Source organism: Cheilinus undulatus, linkage group 2 (assembly GCF_018320785.1).
Source record: "Cheilinus undulatus linkage group 2, ASM1832078v1, whole genome shotgun sequence".
NCBI classification, from domain to species: domain Eukaryota; kingdom Metazoa; phylum Chordata; class Actinopteri; order Labriformes; family Labridae; genus Cheilinus; species Cheilinus undulatus.
Genome location: NC_054866.1, coordinates 31,727,676 through 31,748,286, shown reverse-complemented (window position 1 = coordinate 31,748,286; position 20,611 = coordinate 31,727,676). Strand labels below are relative to the sequence as shown.

Here is a 20,611-nt window from a genome sequence, read left to right as displayed (position 1 = left end):
AATCTTGACGCAAAAAAGACGTATATAAAAATTATTCATGGCAGGACTCAATTTGCAGGCCTGCTATTATATGCAGCAGCAGAACACCTTGTTTGAGAGCCCACCTGGAGCTGCTTAATCAGATTTAAAAGAGCCAGACCTTGTGTGATAAAAAAGCTGTAATTATTGTTTAGAACTGTATGGCTTTAACACATACACACTAAATCTTTCAGACTTTCTTGCACAACAAACACAGAATCAAAGGCAGAAACATGTTAAACAGTAGAAGCTGGAGGAGATCAGAGGGCTGCCTCAGTCTCTTAACTTCCTCTCACCTTGGCGGCAGTAGCTCTAGCATTTAAGACCCTATACGTCTATCAGACCTAGTTAAGATGTACTCATCTCTGCTGGAGCCTGAGGCACAGAAAGAGATCCAAGCCATGTCAGGATGTGCTGAGCTACACTGGGCTCCAATGATAATGCCCTTCAAGGAAAGTAAAAAAGGTGGAGGCTGCGTTAGTTCTGTTGACCTGCTGTGCACCACCCAACACCTCTTATCCTCTTACATTTTTCCTCCTTCCCCCCTCTAACTCCTCTACCTCGCTCTACCTGTCCCCTCCCTCCCTCCCTCACATTGCTGCAGCAGAGAAATTGAATTGAGTGCATCTGCATCGGCAGCAGCGGGGGCAGCTAGAGTAATAATGTTCTCAGAGATGGGGTTTTGTGTGAAGAATAGGGGAGGGGAAGGGAAGGAAAAAGCAGATTGCCGTAATAAACGCAGCAGCGGCGCTGACAGGAAATAAATAAATCCAATAGAAAAGAGAAAGAAATTGAACGAGCACATTCACCTTTTAACTGGAGGAAGTGTTGTGTAAATAACACCGCTCGAATCATTTTCGTGCAAATTGAAGTGGTACCCCTGCTGCATGTGTGTGCGTGTTTCCTGACAGTGTACGAGCATGTGTGTGCGTGTCTCCAATATTCCAGGAACTCAGCTTTAGCTCAGATACAGGAAGGCAGATGCAGATAAAAAGGGTCTTCTCTTACAGGACTGGCTCCTCCTCTAAAGACCTTGACACAAGGACACCAAGGAAATGATTTTTATTTAAAGAAAAAAAAAAAGAAAAAGAAAAAGAAAAAGGAATAAAACTACTATATGGCTGTAAATGTTAAAATGATAATTCAGGAGAACTGAAAGGATGCGCCAGGGCAGGTCAAGATGATTTAACACTTAATCGATGATTTTCTTAGAAAGATTCACTTTGGGTGTACAAATGCAGAGAAATGAGAACATGGTACTAAAATACGTAGGAGGAAAACACCATCAAAAGATCAATATCTAAGGTTAAAATAAAGTGTAATGCAGCCAAGGTTCCTGTTTATTTACATCAGAAGTACAAATGGTTTGAGCTCCTGCTGCCGCTTCTATATTAAAGCTAGAATGTATTCAGGAGTGAAAATAATCAAAATGAATTTGACTGCTGTGTGGAACATGGCGGGAGTATTCTCCACCTGAGACAGAAACTTAATCAGTTCTCTGTATTTAGGCAATTCACTCGTAATGCTGCAGCAAATGTAATCTAGCATGATAAAAGGGATTGGTTGGGACACTTGCTTTCTAATTCAGTAAATCTGTCAGGGGTTGTTTGGGCAATGCGTGCATTTGCCTAGAGAGAGTTTTCTATTACTTCAGCAGAAGTATCAGGAAAAAAAGAATGCTTCTCAGGTTATTTTTTAAGGGGAAAACAGCTTTTAGATCGGGGAGCAGCCTTTTAAGATGACAGAAAACAAAGTGAAAAAAACCATACAGCTTCAGGGAGAGCTAAAGCAACTGGTCAATAGAGAAGAGAAGTGCCTCACACTCTTTGCTGCTTTTTTCACCTTTCTAGCTATCACAGTTTAGCTTGGCTTCATGTCTGGTAGCCATTATCCTTGCGAGCTTCATAAAAAAACACATTTCAAGCATGTTATGTCCGAGCCACATCTATTCCTGTGCATCCAAATTGTACCAAGATCCTGTGGGTTTGGTAATGAGAACAATTTGCTTTGAGTCATGCTGGAGTCGGCCTTTGGCCTTTTCCTCTTCTGGCCAACATGTCCTGCTGTAACCTATTCACCACTTCCTCTCTACTGTAGCCTCTTTCAGTCTCTCCAACTGACTTTTATACTAAAAATAGTTTTCTGTTTTTTTCCCTCTCTCTCTCTATCTTAGGCTGCTCTATAGCAAAGCTGTGATTAAGTGCCTCCATTAGAAAACTTAATTAGTGATTCTGTTCTCTATGGGAACTGGCCAAGTGTTTGCAGCTCGGTAGCCCCCCTGCAATGCAAAGACATGCACATATGTGTAGTATGTATGATCAAACAGAAACATACACAGATGTAGATTACATAGCACTCTCTCCTCTGCAATGTCACACAACAGAGCTTAACGCTGTAACAGGGAACAGATTGCCTATCGCAAACTGCAATAATTACTCATTTTACAGCTTCCTCCAGTTAACAGGGGTGCTGCTGCCAGTGAGCTCCATGCAGAAAATAAGGGCCAGTATACAGAGGCAGGGGGCTACAGAAAGGCTGGACTGCTCTGTCAGTGTATATATATGTGTGTGTGTGTGTGTGTGTGTGTGCTGTGGTGTAGTGTGTTTATTTTGGAAAGACTTGTGCCTCTGATAAACATGCATTGATGGTGGCGGGCTCGATGTGTGTGATTGCATGCAGAGCCAGGAAGCTGGCTGTGGGGGCTGGCACCAACCCCATCACAAATAAACACTGTCACAAACACACACACACACTAGAACAAACATGAAAAAGAAGGCTTGCAGATGAATACACACATTAGCACAGCAGCATATAACCACTATGAACAGACGTCAGATCAGTTAGCAGACCAACAGCCGACTTTACAGTAAAGAGACAACAGCCATCATACATGGCCCAAACAGAAAACACTGTGATCCGTTCCTGCATCAAGACTGCAGAGTTTGGAAATGGCTCTGTTTGATGTTTGTGGAGAGCAGACAGCTGCTTGTGTGTTCAGATGAACAGGTTGAGTTATATTAGCTATTTGTATAAATCCAGAATGATACTGTTTTACAGCATACCCCTGGTGTGTGCACCATCTGGAGAATATACAGTCAGAAGCTATGAACACTCACACTGAGACAGTTCTGTGTAACAGGCTTCTTTATCTCGCTCATTACACTGCTTTTTGAATAGACAGAAAAGGATTACATATTCCTTTAATATAAAATGCTTAGCAGTTTCAATGAGAAATAGGTGTTAAGGTCAATGTTTTTGCCTTTAATATTAGGTGTAGTGACAGCTAAAGTAGGGCCCCAGCTGTTAGTATTACATATATTAGAAATATCCTTTTACTGTTTCTAGTTTTATAGCTGTTTTTGTCCCTCATTTCTCCCCATCCCTTTCTCCTTGCTTGCCCTTTCTGTCTCATTTACTTTCCACCTGTCATCCTCTTGTCCTTTTTCTAATCTCTCTCCTCTCTCTCACTAACTCCACCTGCCTCTCTTGCTTCATCTGATGATTGTAGCCGGCGGTTACAGGTGCTGGTGGTAACTCAGCCAGACCGTTAGACAATGCCATGGCAGCTTATTACACCATCATCATTGGCCTAGCCGTCTGCCAACACAGGAGCAGCTGGGATATTCACTTTTCCTGCCAAAACTGAAGAGATAAAGAACATTGCGTCATGCAGCTTTAAGGTGGGCTAACTAAAATGTCATCCATACTGATAGTTTGCAAGCATTAGATGGGGCGTTTTAAATTATATTACAGCCTATTTTCACTGTGAGAAATTTTTCAGCAGATGATACTTGAACAAAATGTACTTTTTGATAATTCAATAATGAATCATTCAAAATAAGAAAAAAAAAAATACCACCATTTTTCTGGGGGTGTGAAGATCTGATTAACAAGCATTAACGAAACATTTAAGCAGCCACAATTCCATAAGCCCCCTAAAGAAGTTAAACTTCAGGGGCGCACCGGTAGTCGAGTGGTTAGGGCACACACCATGTACGCAGGCGGCCCGGGTTTGAATCCAGCCTGTGGCACCATTTCCTGCATGTCTCTCCCCACTCTCTTCCCTGTTTCCAAATCTATCCACTGTCCTCCTATCTCTAATAAAGGAACGAAAAAGCCCAAAAATAAACCTTTAAAAAAAAAAAAAAGTGAAACTTCTGTGTGTCAAATTTGACTTTTAATCAGATTTTAAAGTTGAGATCTTGTATATTATGGACACTTGTCGGATATATGAGACCCAAACTGCACAGTTCAAGTAGAATCTGTATGGACTCATTGTTAATTAATACGACAGATGTGAAGTTCTGGTGTTCAAACAAAGCCTAAAATAATTTCTCTAAAATTTAACCATACAGAATGCTAAACACTCCAGTCAGAGCTGGTACTCATAACTCATAAAGTTTTGAAAGATAATAATGTAAACCAGGAAGTGACTCGACAAGGAACTGCCAACAAAAGTAGAATGGATAACAGTTGTGAAGGAATTAAAGTGACTACAAAAAGTATTCATCCCCTCAAATGTAAAACCCTTTTATTGATTTTATAGTTCGATTATGGTCAATATAATTATGCTTTTTGAAAAAAAAAAATCAGTCTCTTTAATGTCAAAGTGAAAACAGATTTTTACAAATTAATGTCTAATAAACCATGTAGAACTACAGACACTGAGTCTATGTGGACAGGTCTCAGTCACATGTGCACATCTGGACACTGCAATCTTACACCATTCTTCTTTGCAAAACTGCTCACACTCTGTCAGGTTACATGAGGATCAAGAGTGAACAGCACTTTTCAGCTCAAGCCACTGATTTTCTATTGACTCAGCCACTCCAGAATATTCACCTTATTGTCTTTAAACCATTTCTGTGTAGCTTTTGCTGTATCCTTGGGGTCATTGTCTTGCTGGAAAATAAATCTTCTCCCAAGCTGTAGTTCTCTTGCAGACTGAGTAGGATAGTCCTCCAGGATTTTTCTATATTTTGCTGCATTAATTTTACCCTCTCCCTGTATAAGCATCCCCACAACATGATGCTTCCACCACTGTGCTTCACAGTGGTGATGGTGCGTTTAGGGTGATGTGCAGTGTTTGGTCCTCCACTTGACCTTTGAGTCTCCCACATCCCTTTAGGTTAATTCTAGTCAACATTAACTGAGTTTTCTTCAGTGGTGGTTTTCTCTTTGCTACTCTCACTTAAAGCTTTAACTGATGAAGAACCTGGGCAACAGCTGTTGTATGTAGAGTCTCTCCAAACTTAGTTGCTGAATCTTGTAACTGCTGTCTCCCAGCTAGTGAGGATGGCCTGATCTAGGCAGATTTACACATGTGTCATATTCCATCCATTTCTTGATGAAGGATTTAACTGAACTCTGGGGGATGCTGAGTGCCTTAGAAACTGTTTTGTATTTATCCCTTGACTTATACTTTTTAATAACCTTTTCTTTGAGTTGCTTGGAATGTTATTTTGTCTTTATGATGTAATGGTAGCCAGGAATACTGATAAACCAGTGACACAGGTGTCTTTATACTAGAACAGAGAGAGATCACTGCACTTAGGTGATCCTCATTTCACTAATTGTGAGACTCCTAGCACAAATTGGCTGGAACTCTGTTGAATTAGGTCAGTCACTTTAAAGGGGCTGAATGTTTATACAATCATCTATTTTTCCTTTTATATTTTTGTTTAATTTACTTTACTTTGTAGAAATCTGTTTTCATTTTACATTAAAGTTTTTTTGGTACCTTTTTATGTCAAAAAAAAAGCCTGATTAAATTGACCATGACTGATTTATAAAATCAAAAAAGGGTAAAACATCAAAGGGGGTGAATACTTTTGTAGGCACTGTGACATGAAGAAATTTACTTCTGCTTATTATTTTTTTAAGACTTTGTCTTTATCAATTCTGTGGGTATTGGCCCAAATGGATAACATTTCTGAACACAAGTACGATAGAAAGAAGTTATTTGTTATATAGCTTTATTATTATCATTATTCATAATTAATTTGTTTACCCACTTGTCTTTTCTGAGTAACCTTGTTGGACTGCCTTGGTTTGTATGTAAAATGTTTTGCAAAGGTCCTATACCAGAAAAAAAAATAAAATAAAAAGTTTCATTTCATCCAGAAGATAAGATGAACTGATAATGATACAAAATGGACACTTGAGAGAGTAACACTTAGCTAAAATATAACTGCAAAATGAATTGTATGGTATAACCTTTGATAATCTGTCTGTTCCATTTTATAATATGTGTTGTAACAAGTAAACTGCAACTTTAATAAAAATAAAGCATAAAAAGTTGACGAAGTGATGCAGAAAAAAACCCTGTGTAAATAAATTAGGAACAGACAAATTGTCAAATTACAGACAAACGGATACAGCCCATTAAATAGATAAATAAAAAGAGATGTGGGCCAGAAAGGGTACCAGGACATGTTTCAATGAGTGGAAATGTCTGAGAGAGAAATTCAATTTTGTGGCCATGATTGGCTGCAGTGTGTTGAACCCCTGAGGAGGTTATGCTCACACATGTGAGGCGATCTATTGCGCAAATAAAGAGCCGGAGATGAGGGAATGGTTGGTGTTATCGAGTAAGGAAAGAGAGAAGACTAGGAGTAGAAAAATGGAGGTCTGTGGCCACAAATAAAATGCCTCATTTCCCTCAACACAGTGTCGAAGTGACGTTGATGAAGGCTGTTTTCCTTTTCTTTTCTTCTTTGCATTTTAAGCAGAGCCCTCTTTTTATAATTTGCAGTACCTGGTGATACAGTATTGGTGTGGTTGATTATGATCCTACAACTGAATTTTAGCTAAACAAAACCCTATCATATCAACACGTCAAATGTGGAGTTGCAAATAGTCTGCAGCAGCTCTGCATTATGGTGTGTGTGGGCAGTGAGCCATCTCACTTGTCTCTGCCAAAGCCCTTGCAACTCCACTGTCTGTCTGGCTGAAGCGGCCCTAACCCAGCAGCATGTGGGAGGTGTTATTCAACCAAACAAACACCCCTCCCACCCATTCCCCCATTTAACACCTCACCTCTCCCCATTACCATACCTGGCAGAGCTGCTTTATAATACTTCTGCTTGAAATCATCACATTAGACCTGATAGCATTATCCTTCTGTTGCCTGGCCCAGTGCCAGTATAAAAAGGGGACATGGGGAGACGCAGACAAGGTTAATAAAGGCAGATTGTCGTATGTCTGACTCTTCACAGGCTGCTTATGTCAGATTTTTCTCACATTCAGGTGGGAACTCGATCTCTGCTTTCATAGAGATCAACCTGATTGAAAGGGTCAAATGTTTTAAAAACAGAGGTGTGGAAGTCAGACATTCATCACTGCACTGTCAAACTGTCATGGTAGTAGCACAGGCTGTACATAAGAAGCATAAATAGTTATCTGCTGCAGCAGAATGGTGATGGTTTGTTGGATTATGGATAAATTAAAGCCATCAAAAATAATGCAGCATAATGTGATAGAAAAACACAATAATCGCAGCAGCAGGGAAAAGTATGTTATAGCTCTCAGAGTGGGGCACGTATATCGGGGGGGATATTGTTTGGTGTAGTACCATAAAAAGCTCAAACTTAAGGGATTTCAGTTATCTCTTTACATCAAACATCAGCACTTAAGATAAAAAGTGACATATTTAGACCTGGCATTTACAGCAAACAAGGTTAAAGTGGTTCTAGTAGGCAGTTAGGTGTAATCCTTTTATTGTATAGGCTGCCTGAGAGCTGTGAAGAAGCCAAGAGGGAGAAAAAAGAAAAAAAAAAAAAAAAGCTACATTCAATTAAGCTGGAATAAGCAAAGGATTTTTGCGGATGTTGGATCGAGTTTAAGAGATAATGTGCACACAGTTTAGTTTATTTGTCTTTGTTCAGACTGGCAGCAGCAACAGGACTGAACAAATCTTACACCATGCAGGGTTCATAAAATAATTAAGAAACAGTTTTTGCTTAATGAATCAGGTCACTTCAGAACCTTTCCCAACTTGGGAGTCTATGGTGGTGTGTATGTATTGCCTTTTGTACGAAGAAGCAGTATAATTGTTAAATCTGCAATGTACAGTATACTGTATGTAAGTACATATTCTGTGCTAAATCCATCAGATTTTTCAGAGATGTTGTAGTGTTCACTGATATCAACAAAAAATGTTATGGTGCTTCAAGGATCATTTGGCTTATAGTCAATCTTTGCCTTTTAAAGGGCACCAAAAGTGATCGGCAATTGCACTGGATATCCCTGGTTGAACTTTACAGTAGGGATGGGAACAATTCATTGATGATTGATTAATTGGTCATTAAGAATTTGGTCGATCACGGGGAATTTAGTCGATCTGATGTTGGCATTTAATAAAGAGACTAAACACATCTTACTCTGCACTGCACAACAATATCTACCATCATGACATTGTGAGTGGGTTTTAACAAAAGCAATGAGACATCTTACCCATCAGGCGGCGATTTAACTTAAGGAGAGAGGGAGAGGGCATCGTATTTGGCTGTTGTAAGCTGCTAAGTTATGATGGCATTGGTGGCTGATGTACTAACAGGCTAACGGTGGTTATGTGAAGCTAACTGTTGTTGTTTATGAGTTCAACATGGGCGTATATTGTGTAACTGACTGCGTGTGTAAGGAAAAGCTCGCAGCTTTCATTTTGAAACCACTTACACAAAGAAAAATAAGAGAAAGTCTATGTGCAGTTAATTGATCGTTAACATTAAGGATGCTCGAGTTGGCAGGTTTCTTCCAAACGCCCACCCCTACTTTACAGTCTAAAAATTGCAAGCCAAACATGTATGAAGAACTTGGTGGCATACATACTGTATGAAAGCTAATGATTCGCACAGACACACACTGTTAGTATGCAGCTCCTCACACTCCACGTTCTGAATGTTTCTCTCAACAGCTCAAGACTGTAATAAGCTTAATCCAACATCTTTGCAGAAACAGTTGCCCATTTTCCTTTGAAAACATGCTGATTAGTCATTGTGTACAACTGGCACTACTATGTACATGAAGAAGTTCATAATATACTGTTGCTCTTTTCACAAAATTGTTCTTTGGCATGGAAATTCTCACTTCTACTTTAAACCATAAGATTTAGAAAATATATTCTCACTGATTTAACTCGACTGGAAACCGTCTGATCTTGTTTGCTTAGTTTATATTGCATCTTTAACATCATATTTCCCACCAATAAGCTCCTATTTATCCCTATATTCCAGGGGACAAAGTTATCAAGCTCCCAGTCACATCTGCCAGAACACATCAATGTGCAAACAGAAGCATGTGCTGAGTTTTGACAAGTAAGAAAGGGGTTCTTTGTAAATGTTCTAAAAATCTGCTTTACCTAGCTTTAAAAATGAAAAGAGACACAGCCGCAGACAAATTCTCTTTTCTGATCCACACCTCTATCACACAGCTATTCATGGCTTCTGCTACATTTGAGCTGATGTTTATCTTTGGTCCTTTGTTCCGCCTCCAATCCATTACTCTTTTCCAACCTTTATTTTTTACCTGGGTAATCAACCACTGAGTTTTACTGCTGGTGACGGCTCAGCTCCACTGGAGCATTTGGAGATGCTTTTGATGGATGGGAGAGTATCAGGCGATCAATTTACCCAAACAGATTTTCCCCAGGCAGTTTTAGATGTCTCGTTTGGCTGAACTCCTGGTCATGGGTTTTCAAAGAGGGAACAAAAACAGTACATGGCACAACAGCATTAGTTCTACTGCTATTCATTTGTTGCTCAAACCTGCCAAAAGCCTTTTGTACTTATATTTAATAACAGACTACATTCAGTCTGTGTAATTCTAGGAAACTATTCAAAGTAATGCTCCCTTATCAAATTGGTAGTTAAAATAAAAATTTAGCAGACAGAAATGACTGGTGTGCATTTAGATAATTTCATGTAACAAAGGAAGCTGATGAACACACTTGTAGGACAACCCGATATTCCAGCATCTACTGAGGAAATGTGACTGGTATTGATCATCAGCCCCTTCTGATTTACTCTTTTGTTATTGTATCAATTCTTACACAAGACAGGTATGAAAATGAAATGATAGGGACACTGTATGTTGAAAACATTTTTGTACCAACGAACCCAGCAGGAAAGTCCTTTTTGAAATTACTGAAAGCACATAATCAACTAAAAATATCACAAAGAAAACATAACAGAGTTGAAACCGAGAAATTAAAATTCCCATTTCAAATTTGATGCTAGGAATCTCTTCAATAGTCAGGTCAGGGTCATGTTAACCACTCAGCAGCATCACCTCTTCTTTTAACCACTCTGTCAGTATTCAGTGAACAGAGCAATCCAGTTTCTCTTGTTTTAAAAGAGTACTGTCATCCTATTATGGCTTGATGAATGAGTTCAGCTGATCACCTTTGTTGTACGTTTCAAAAATATACTATTTTAAATGGTTAATTACAGTAGTCTTGGGTGATCACTCTGACTCCTTTGCTGTGTAGCCATGCTGTTGTGATTTGTGCAGAATGTGGTTTTACTGGTTAAATCGCAATTAGCAAGGCCTTTCTTGAGAAAGAGGTTTTTCTACTTGGAGAAATGTATTTTTCCAAACCTGTATGTAAAGTTCAGCAATAAATAGTGCCTTCACAAATGAGCAGGTTATCCATGGCATGTAAAATAATGCAATCCCAAACCATGGCAGACTTTGGCTTTCGAACTAAGCCCCAGTAACAAGCTGGAAGGTCCCTCTCCTCATAAGCCCAGAGGATTGGACACCCACAATTTCAAAACAGGAAGCCAAATTTTGACTTGTGAGATCACAGTGCAATTTTCCATTCTGCCTGAGTCCACATTGAATGAGCCTGAAGGGCAGGGATGTTTCTGGATTAGGTTTACGTACAGTTGCCTCTTCGCATGGTAGAGAGTAGACTGCATTTGTGAATGCAGAGCTGAACTTGATTTCCATGCAATAGTTTTAGCCCATGCAGTGATATCCACTAGCATAGTGTCTGCTTTTTATTGCAGTACTGTCTGATGACCCTGAGATCATAGACCCCTACAACTGGTTTTTGGCCTTGTCACCTGCTTATGGAAATTTCTTCAGACTGCCTGGATTTTTTTCTAATAAAGAGTGCTGCAGAAAATGAAATCCACACCTTTATAGCATATAGAAACATTTTACTTGAATTGTTGCACAGTCTCTCAGAGAGGTGAACCCCTACCAGTCCTTGCTTCAGATAGCCTCTCTGGGATGCTCTGTTTTGAAGCCAGGCATTTTATAAACCTGTAGCAAATAAACTTTATACATTTTTAAGATGTTCCATCAGATGCCTTCAACATATGATGTGTGACCTTGTGTTTTAAACTTAAATGCAGGCTATCAATATTTTTAAATCATCATCATTAGGAAATGGGGTTATTTTAACTCTGTTGTTGCATTAATATAGTTAAAAAAAATACTCTTATATTTGAAGAAAAGAAGAGATGTTACCATGTGCTTCCGTTTGTGTGGCAAATGCCAGGTTAAAGCAAGGTGCCCTTGAAGAAAGAAGCATTAATTGTCAAAAAAGGGAATAAATAATAAAGGAATAAAGGGAATAAATACATAACTAAATAATCTAACCTATCCATCATTTTTGGGTGGGTTACCACTTTTGTTTTTTTTTTTGTTTAATCCTCACTGCTCACCTTTCATCAATAGTCACCTCAGTCACCAAGCAGCAAACATCAAACCCATTGCCAGAAATGCAGACGTGCTGTCACGCTGTGATATCGCTCCCCTTATAGCGTCTTTAGACTGGCTTCCTGTTAGTTTTAGAATTGGTTTAAATATTTTACTCATTACTTTAAAAGCACTGAAGTGTCTGGCTCCAATCTATATACTGTAGGGTAACTATTAACCCCCTATGAGCCAGCCCGCAGCCTCAGATCCTCAGAGGGGGCCTCCTGGTCGTTCCAAAGTCGAGACTCAAAACTACAGCTGACAGGGCCTTTTCCATCAGGGCCCCTCAACTTTGGAATGACCAGCCCGAGGAAATAAGGCATGCAGAATCAGTGAGCTCTTTAAAATCCCTTCTTACAACTCATTTTATAGACTTGCTTTTATGTGATGTCGTCTTCTTATTTGGTTTTCATCTTCTCACAGATTTTTACTTTCTTTTAGTTTCTTAGCGTATTTTATCTACTCTAAATCTTTTACTTGACTTTATTCCCTATTAAGGTCATCTTTAATCTTTATTAACTTAACTACTTTAATGCTTTTATCTCTTTTATTGCTTGACTTTTGTATACCTGTGCTTTATTTTATTTATTTATTTATTCTTTTCCCACTGTATTTACATTTACTGTTTTTATCTTCTCCCTTTGCTTCTATTCCTATTTGTTTCTCTTTTAAGCTCTCACATTTATTTTTGGTCTCAGCCTGTGCAGCTGGGTTCCTGCGTCGCCTGGGTTCTTCTTGTTTTTATGGTACTTGGTGTCAATGTGATATCTGCATTCTGATGGTGTTTACAATGTCTTAAGGTGTCCTTAAACCTAATGACGCTTCCTCCAATTTCAAAGTCGCAGACAAAATTCCAAAGTTGGAGTCTTGCTGAAGTCACAGCTTGCTCCTTTGTCTCAGTCGTTAGGTGTTATTGCTTCTACTGCAGTCCTTTACATCTTATGGAGCATCCTGCATTTGTGTCTTTTTTTCATCTTTATACATTACACATATTAATATTATTATCAATATTTATTTATTTAACTCGGAAAAACCTTGATGAGATTAAAGATCTATTTGTTTAAATTATTTTTCTCTCTCTTACAATTCTTTACGATACTATAAACTGCTTTTTGAATTTTATCTACATGCCATTGTCAGTTTAAGCCCCAAGGCCATGTGGCCATGTAAATGAACCTCACCTACGTCTAATTTTTGTTATTGCCACGCCCCGATGAAGACCCTTTGTCAGACAAAACCACTTGGCGTTTTCTTTTACTTTTATGGATTTTTATTAGATATGACCTGATCTAATAAAGGCTTTTTAACTTAATCCTTGACTCATACAAATGTGCCTGAAGATAGCTGTTGTGGCTTTCCCTTTTTTGACCCTTGTATTTCAATTTGATATCGAGAACCTTTGTACTTTAGCCAAAGAATAATGGTGACTCCTACCCCAAAAAATCTCAGCTGAGTGAGTGTTAACACACCTCCCTGCTGAATGATCCAGCTGGACTTATATTTCTGCCATAAAGACAACAAGTGTAACATTTGACAGCAGGAGTGCCCTGCTGAGAGCAAGACTGTGCTAAAGAGCTTTGTGTTCAGCAGTAACAAGTGTATTATGGGCAGTGAAAATGGAGTTGTGAGTCACTTCAGAAATATGGCTTCTTTCACACATAAATTCTTCTGAACCACTCAGATGAACTTTATGCTGGGGCATGGTTGTTGTGATTTTTTTGCTGAGAATACCAACATAAAACTGATGTTACTTTACCTGCCTTAGGCCTTCCTTGCTGTTCTGCATGATCCTCAGGGCATAGTTCGACCTCTGGCCTTTGCTGTTGAATTCAATATGGCCTGTAAGGCCTTCTAATTCTACCTGTCCAACAGAGAGAGAGCAGCATGTTATGAAGTGTCACCTGAAACTCTATTTTAAAACACATCAAAATTTAGAAAAGAAACATGAGGAAGAGGTTGTTATATCTCCAACTTAAATCCAATAAGAAAAATGAAATTAGTTTATCCAGAAAAAAACAACAAACAAGTCTTCTTTCTCTGAGAGTGAAGACACAGTCAAACATGTCCCATTTGAGTATTTTGATAATACATCATGTTTCACATTACTAGTGTAAAAGCATTTTATTTACCGACAGCTCATTTACAACTTTCGTTCTTTTTTTTTAGGTGTGTGCAGATGAAATATATATTTATCAAGAGGACAGGAAATGTGTCTTTAACGAAGATGAAAGCACAGACAACAAACTATAACAGGACACAAATTATTTTATTTCATGTTCTTTTTGTAGCTGCAATCAAGAGTCAGGAAACTGGCCCAACTTTAAAAATGCTAAACTTAGAAAAGCACAATGCAAAAAATACTACTTTACTTTCTTTCTGATTATAAGGTCATATGAGCCTTTTTGGACCCTGAGTGTACCTGGGGCAGGATTACCTAGGACAAAACACTGTACAGTAAAATTTTGTTATGGTGCATTCTCCCAGATGATATAAGACTACCCCTTACTCTGAATATCTATGAGTTAAAGCTGGAGTTGTTTCACACTTTAACTGATTGTTTTTCAAACTCAATTTTAATCTCTTTTGTTTTTTTAATGTGGGTGGGGGATTATATACCTATTGTGCATTTTTGGATGAATTTCCATTAAATATTTTAATTGAATTATTTTGTTACCATTTTTGTTAGCATTTCTGTGATATTTATAAAAAAAAAAAAAACTTGGAAATGCCTCAGTGTACGAAATGTGCCAATCCATAATAGCTGCCTTACCTTAGGCATATAATATATCCACACCACTTTCATTTATGAAAGTTTACTGGTAAGTTTTTTTTTATTCTGTCCAAATATCTTCTTGGGAGTTTCCTGAATGTTCAAGAGGCCAAATAATTTTTCACTTCAAGCTGACAAATATGAATTACAACCATTTGACAAATGGAAGGAGCTCTGGCTCAACTGTATAGACCTCAGACCCCAGAGTGGTATCTATACTAAAGGTCATTCCATTACCATAAAGCACTACACAGTTCTATAGTCTCTCTTTACAGCGTCAAAGCAGTCTCACCATCCTCAGGTAGTTCATGAGGCTTGTGCCGTGCTCCCAGATCTTGGAGGACTTGCAGCTGAGCTGAGTGGCACCAACATTCTGGCTACGGTTCAACTCCTGGACGGCTGCCACCACCGCGTATACCGCATCAAAGAGCAGAGCTGAGGAGAGCTGCACAGAGAGAGGGAGAGAAGAAGGTGAACGCGTTGTGCATACATACACAAAAACACACACTCACACAGGCTGCAAAAACTCTTTGCACACAACTGCAATTGTAACCTATCAGTGGTATGCAGTCGGTAAGGGGTTAACTTGTCCCTAGAGTAGCAGTGAGATTATTCCATTAGATCATTAAAAAGACTCTGATCTGCTGACAGTGTTGAAACCACCTCACTTTCTCTCCCCCTGCTGTCTCTCCCCTTTTCAGAGAGACTGTCCTTCCTTCTCTTCTCCCCAATGAAGCTGGCACACCCTGACCATTCCAATTACCGCCCACCACTCTCAGCAAGGGCCAGAAACAGTGGGAAAGGCAGCTTTTCCTCTCATCCACCCAGTACAAACAAACCTATTGTCACTAGCTCTGCATCCTACTATGTACATTTGATTAAAATTCATGTGTAGAAACTGTAAGGGAACTGTTACCGTAAGGTCTCCTTGCTTTGTATTTGTGCAGTGGAACAAGAGATAAGATGGCCCTGATACTGGGTGGATTTTTAAGCAAAGACAACTACTAAAGGCCATTAAACAATGAGGCTATAATGTATTACAACCTTTAAATGGAAACTGTAATTAGCGGATTGCTCATTAAGAGCAATATAGTGTAGAACAATAGCCCATGAAGACATTTCAAGTACAAGCTGATGCTCTTTAGGTTTTACACAAAGGATTAACATCTTGGTAGAGGAAGCAAGACAAAGCTACAGCATTAAATAAGAACTTTTTTATTAGACAGGTGATCTGAACACAACTGCTAAAAGCAATTCAGAAAAACCTTTGTGAAGGAGCAAGAACCTTGCTAAGAAGTAGGGCACACTGGAACTCCCCTAAAGCCACAACAGAGGTGCAAACTTTACACGTTTCCTTCCCTTGGGCCGATTCAGGTTTAACCCAAAAAAAAAAAAAAAAAAAAAAACAGAGCCAGCCCCCTGTGGTCCCACTACCTGCAGAGATGGGCATCTGGTCAAACACAGGGCAGACCTGGTGGCAGGGGTCAGAGGGCATTGGTATGCTGGCCTCATTCGGTGCAGACTGTGTCTCAGAATATAGGATATCACCTCACTGGTGCTGGTGGTTGATTGCTGTCAAGTGGATGTATTTGGGTTCATGTCCAGCTCTCATTTTAGAATCAAACTCCTGAAGAGGAGCTGGACTCTCCTCTCTTGAAGCTGCCCAAGGTGAGATGCACTGGAAAAGTATGGAGTATGGCTGCCACTCTGCAACTGCTAGTTTTGGGGAGTAACGCTCTGACTATTGTGTGTGCTTATGCACACATCAGTTTGGAGAACACGACCTTCTTGATAATGCTGGATGGAGTCATTGATGAGGTTTCACCTTGGGACTCAACAGTTCAACTTGGGAGAATTCAACACCTGCATGGGCAATGATGGAGAAACCTGGAGGAAGGTGATTGGGAGGAACAGCTTGTTCCAACTCTTGTCTGTAGTTGTGTAATGTTATCAGACTTCAGTGCTAATCATAGGATGCTTATAAAATGCATGTTTGATCATGGAGTGATTTATAAGGGTTCCTGGTATAAAAACACCAAAACCATCAGTAAGCAAAGAGTGCTGTGGCTTCTAAAGAAGAGAAAGCCAAAACCCAGATGTGAGAGGACATCAGGAGGGCAATGGAGAGGGAATAATAGTTGGCCAATAAGGATTTTTCTAGAAAACCATCAGATGACTCAGGATGGGAAAAAGGGGCTGGACTGGGTTAGAAACTGTTGACTTAGACTGGTTATGTCATTGAAGGTGGAAAGAACACTGAAGAATCCAGTGAACAAAATTTTGATGAGGAGGCAGACTGACAATCCAGGGGAAGCTCTTGCCCTTACCTTAGCCAGCTATCTACCTTGGTTGTTGAGGTAGTCAACAGGCTCCTTAGTGGCAGCGTACTCAGTATGGATGAGATTCACTCTGCAAAGCTAAGGGCTCTAAACATTGTTGGGCTGTCTTGGTTGACATGCCTCATAAGTGTCATGTGAGGGTTTGGGATATAGCCTGTCAATTGCTGACCATGGTGATGGTTCCTATTTTTAGAAAAGGGGACCAAAGGGTGTCCAAAATTTGGGTTATAATACTACATAGTTCCTGAGGAAAGTATATTCTAAGGTGCTGAAACAGTGAGTCCAGCTAATTGTAACATCTCTGATACAGGAGGAACAATGTCATTGCCATGGACAGTATACCAGCTCTTTATCACTGCAGAGCATCTGGGGAGAGCGTAGGAGTTTGCCTATCAAGTCCACATATGTTTTGTAGAATTGGAGAAGGCCTCAGATTGTGCCTCAGGAGAGGAGGGATCAGGCTGGAGGATGAATGTTGAAGAGTTAAGGAGCAAAGCTTTCAGTTTACCAGACAATGTATATTTCTGCCCTCACCTATGGTAATGAGCTTTGGGTAGTGAACCAGAAGTAGCTGAAATGAGTTTTCTTGAAAGGCTTAGTGGGCTAAGCCTCAGAGAAAGGGTAGGAAGCTTGGACATCCAGAGGGAGAATGGAGTAGCCACAATTCCAAGAGAAGCAATTTAAGGTGGTTCAGGTATCAGAATAGGGTGACTCTCTCCCCTTTAGACCCAGAGCTCACTGGAGGGATTACTAGCCCCATCTGACCTTGGAATGCTTGTACAATGGGTGGATAGATGGACCACCATCACTTCAACTACTTTTGAGGTTCCCTCCTTCAACACAATCTGCCATGATTATTTCACTAATTGCCAGTGACTCCTACTCTAGCTTGTCCTGTTCAGTGCAGAAATATAACGGTGTCAGTGAAGAGTGACTTCAGAGTTGCATTCACTCAAACCAGGCTTTTGAGACAGAGGTCACATTGCAGAACCTATGGCATGTATTATATTTGGGTTTAAATATAAAAAGAGGCCAAATCTGATTTGAAAAGATGACATTTCATGTGATTCATGCAGTTCTACATTGGTGCATCAAGTAAATGACTAAAAGAAAAAAGGAAAAACCAATGTGTAAGGTCAAACTTTAAATCTGTAAGTGTTCAAAAGAAGATTTCTAGTGTCAAATTTTATTTGCAGTAATTTTAAGAACTTTTCAAAAAAGCAAGAAGAGTTTACATTCAGCATGACCAATCCCTGGAACATGCATATTCAGTTTTACGATGATGTTGTACATTGGTCCCTGTTATGACAAAGATTATTGTCCATCTTTAAGTGTGTGCATGTATGGGAGAGAGAGTTCTCTGCTTGATGCTGCCATAATAAAATAAATAATTTGACTCAACAGTGAGCTATTTGAAGGCAGCAAAACTTCCGTTACATGATACTGTCCCCCATGCAAAACCTTCTTTTAACCCCTAACATGCAGCTGCATGCTGTCTCCAAGGTACACTTCTTTATGTAAAGAGGTCGCTTGTATATAATTTTATACATGTGAGCCTTTTACTTACATTTCCTCCAGACCTAATCACTGTTAAAGAAAATACGGCATATTATCTTTGTGTATGTCTTAATGAGTTAATCACTATCTTGCCCTGCCTCCATGAGCCTTTATTCTCTCTAGTTATTAGCTAATTAGTCACAAGTCCTAATTGCTGCAGGCTCAGAAGTATCTTAGTGACCTGCTGTGCCCAGAACACAGTTCTTTTTAATGCTCTGTTCAGACTCTTGTTAATCTGTTTCACCACCCAGCTGGTGTGGAGCAAAATAAAGTGATTGGTGAGTTTTTTTTTGTTTTTTTTTAATCAGTTGTGACTTAAACAGAAAAAGGACTTTATTCTACTTGCTTAATTTCTGATTTCTAATGAAGGCCTTTAGCATAATAAAGAATGCCACCCAGATGTGTTGTTCTTGTTTTAGCAATTATTTCCAATTACATGCAACAAGCTTTGACAGAATAGTACAAGAAAATATTGTCTTAATTACAGTGAAGAATTTCTGCCCAATACTATAAATCACTTAATGTGTGAAATATCATGCACGAGAATTGGTTGCTTGAAGTAGAGCAGTTTCAGTGAAAGCAGTGTTTTTGGTGGGATCCAGAGTGGAATGCGTCAAAAATGTTTTGACCTTCAACTAGATGGTAGACCAGAAGGGCAACGCCTTTTTCTAGGATCTTGGAAATCAATGGAGGTTTAGAAATGGGTCTGTAGTTGGCAAAGTTGGAGGATTCTAGGGATGGTTTCTTAAGAAAAGAAAACACACTGGCTGTTTTAAAGTGGTCAGGAAAGCAGCCAGAAGAGAGAGATTGGTTGATAAGAATGAGATAATCTTAAGGGGGGAAGCTTATTAGATGTGAAGTTTCCTCCAAAGTGGATTTTGTGGAGACAAGGCCCTCATAAATCTGATAAAGTAGGCACCAAACTCTGATAATGAGCTGTTAGGAAAAAAAAAACTGCCTAAAGCATCACCTGCAATTTTAACATTTATCTTGATAAATATCAGCTCTACGTTCCATCTACACAATTGTTTTTTGTCTGAAGTGCTACTTCAGTGTTGTTCACTTGATCAGTTTAAGATAAATGCTTTTTATGAAGAGCAATGCCAGGGAAGGCCCTGTTTAGACTCGGTAAGGACACAATAAATTGCTAACCTTGTTCTTCAAAGTCCGTAGAGTTGTGTGTGTTGTGTACACTTACCGGGGTGCCAGCAAAGGGTGCATGGTCACAGTTCTCTTGCCAGGAGCGGTTTAGGCTTAGCACAAAATCCTGAAAGAAGGGATGAGTTTTGTTGAAGACTGAAAAACCAACTATGTTGACTCGTTGGTCTGCCACATCGTCCAGCCGGAGTAAAGAAAACTCCTGCGGGGAAAATGAGAGAGAAAAAGAGACAGGCAGAGAGAAACAGATTATTGGTCTTTAACCTACATGGAAGCTGTCAAATATTCTGCCATGCTATGCTTTAAATAACAAAGAATGATATACTGAATTACTGTCAATGTAAAAAAAAAAACCCTTGTCTTAATCAGTCATGTTTACATCTGATTTGCTCTGTCTTATTTAGTTCCATTACATCCCATTATTCCAGGTGATTGACATGAGAAGGCTGCAGTAATGTGCACAATCTCACCATTTAGCAACACATCACTGCACAAGACCCTGCATTTTGTACTGGTTATATGTATCTCAAGGCTTTAGAATGAATAGGAAGCTGCAGTGATAAGCTGTGAGAACTAGAGAGAAATGGACAGAAACACCTGAGACAGGTTGGAGAAAAACAAGAACACTGAGATTGACATATGAGTTACAAAGTCAGATAGAAATCTGTGGTGTATTGAAATATTTTAGGCTGAAGGACAGACAAGTGAGAATTTGTTATATGGCTTTCTTTTTGCTCCAGGGACACGAGAGTCTTCCTCCACCCAGAGAACAGCAGACAGGAGACAGGTGTAGACATTGCTGTAGACATTAGGATGAGCAGGAAGGATGGGAGGCAAGGGTGTAACAAAGGATGGAATCTGAAGGTTAATAGAGGTGTCAGAACACAGACCACCCTCGGGTGGCAGCTTTCACACGGCAGCCTGTTGTGCCATCTTGTTTATGACTGCCAGACCAAGCCTAGCCTACCTGTCTGTCATCACGCCTAGAAACTCTAAAGATAAGGACTGGTGGGTGTGGATGAGAGTCAAATGTAATAAAAACAAATCTGTTTTTTTTTTCGCC

General features: G+C 39.5%; 1 protein-coding gene across 1 annotated transcript in view; it reads right to left on the bottom strand.

Moving 5' to 3' along the window:
- grik4 (glutamate receptor, ionotropic, kainate 4) overlaps positions 1-20,611 on the bottom strand; it is a 308,564-nt gene that overhangs the window by 57,931 nt on the left and 230,022 nt on the right. The window contains exons 8-10 of the mRNA XM_041814181.1: positions 19,589-19,750; positions 14,787-14,939; positions 13,481-13,585 (exon numbers count right to left, since the gene is read on the bottom strand). Of these exons, the coding sequence (XP_041670115.1) occupies positions 13,481-13,585; positions 14,787-14,939; positions 19,589-19,750 (420 nt within the window). The remainder of the gene's footprint in view (positions 1-13,480; positions 13,586-14,786; positions 14,940-19,588; positions 19,751-20,611) is intronic.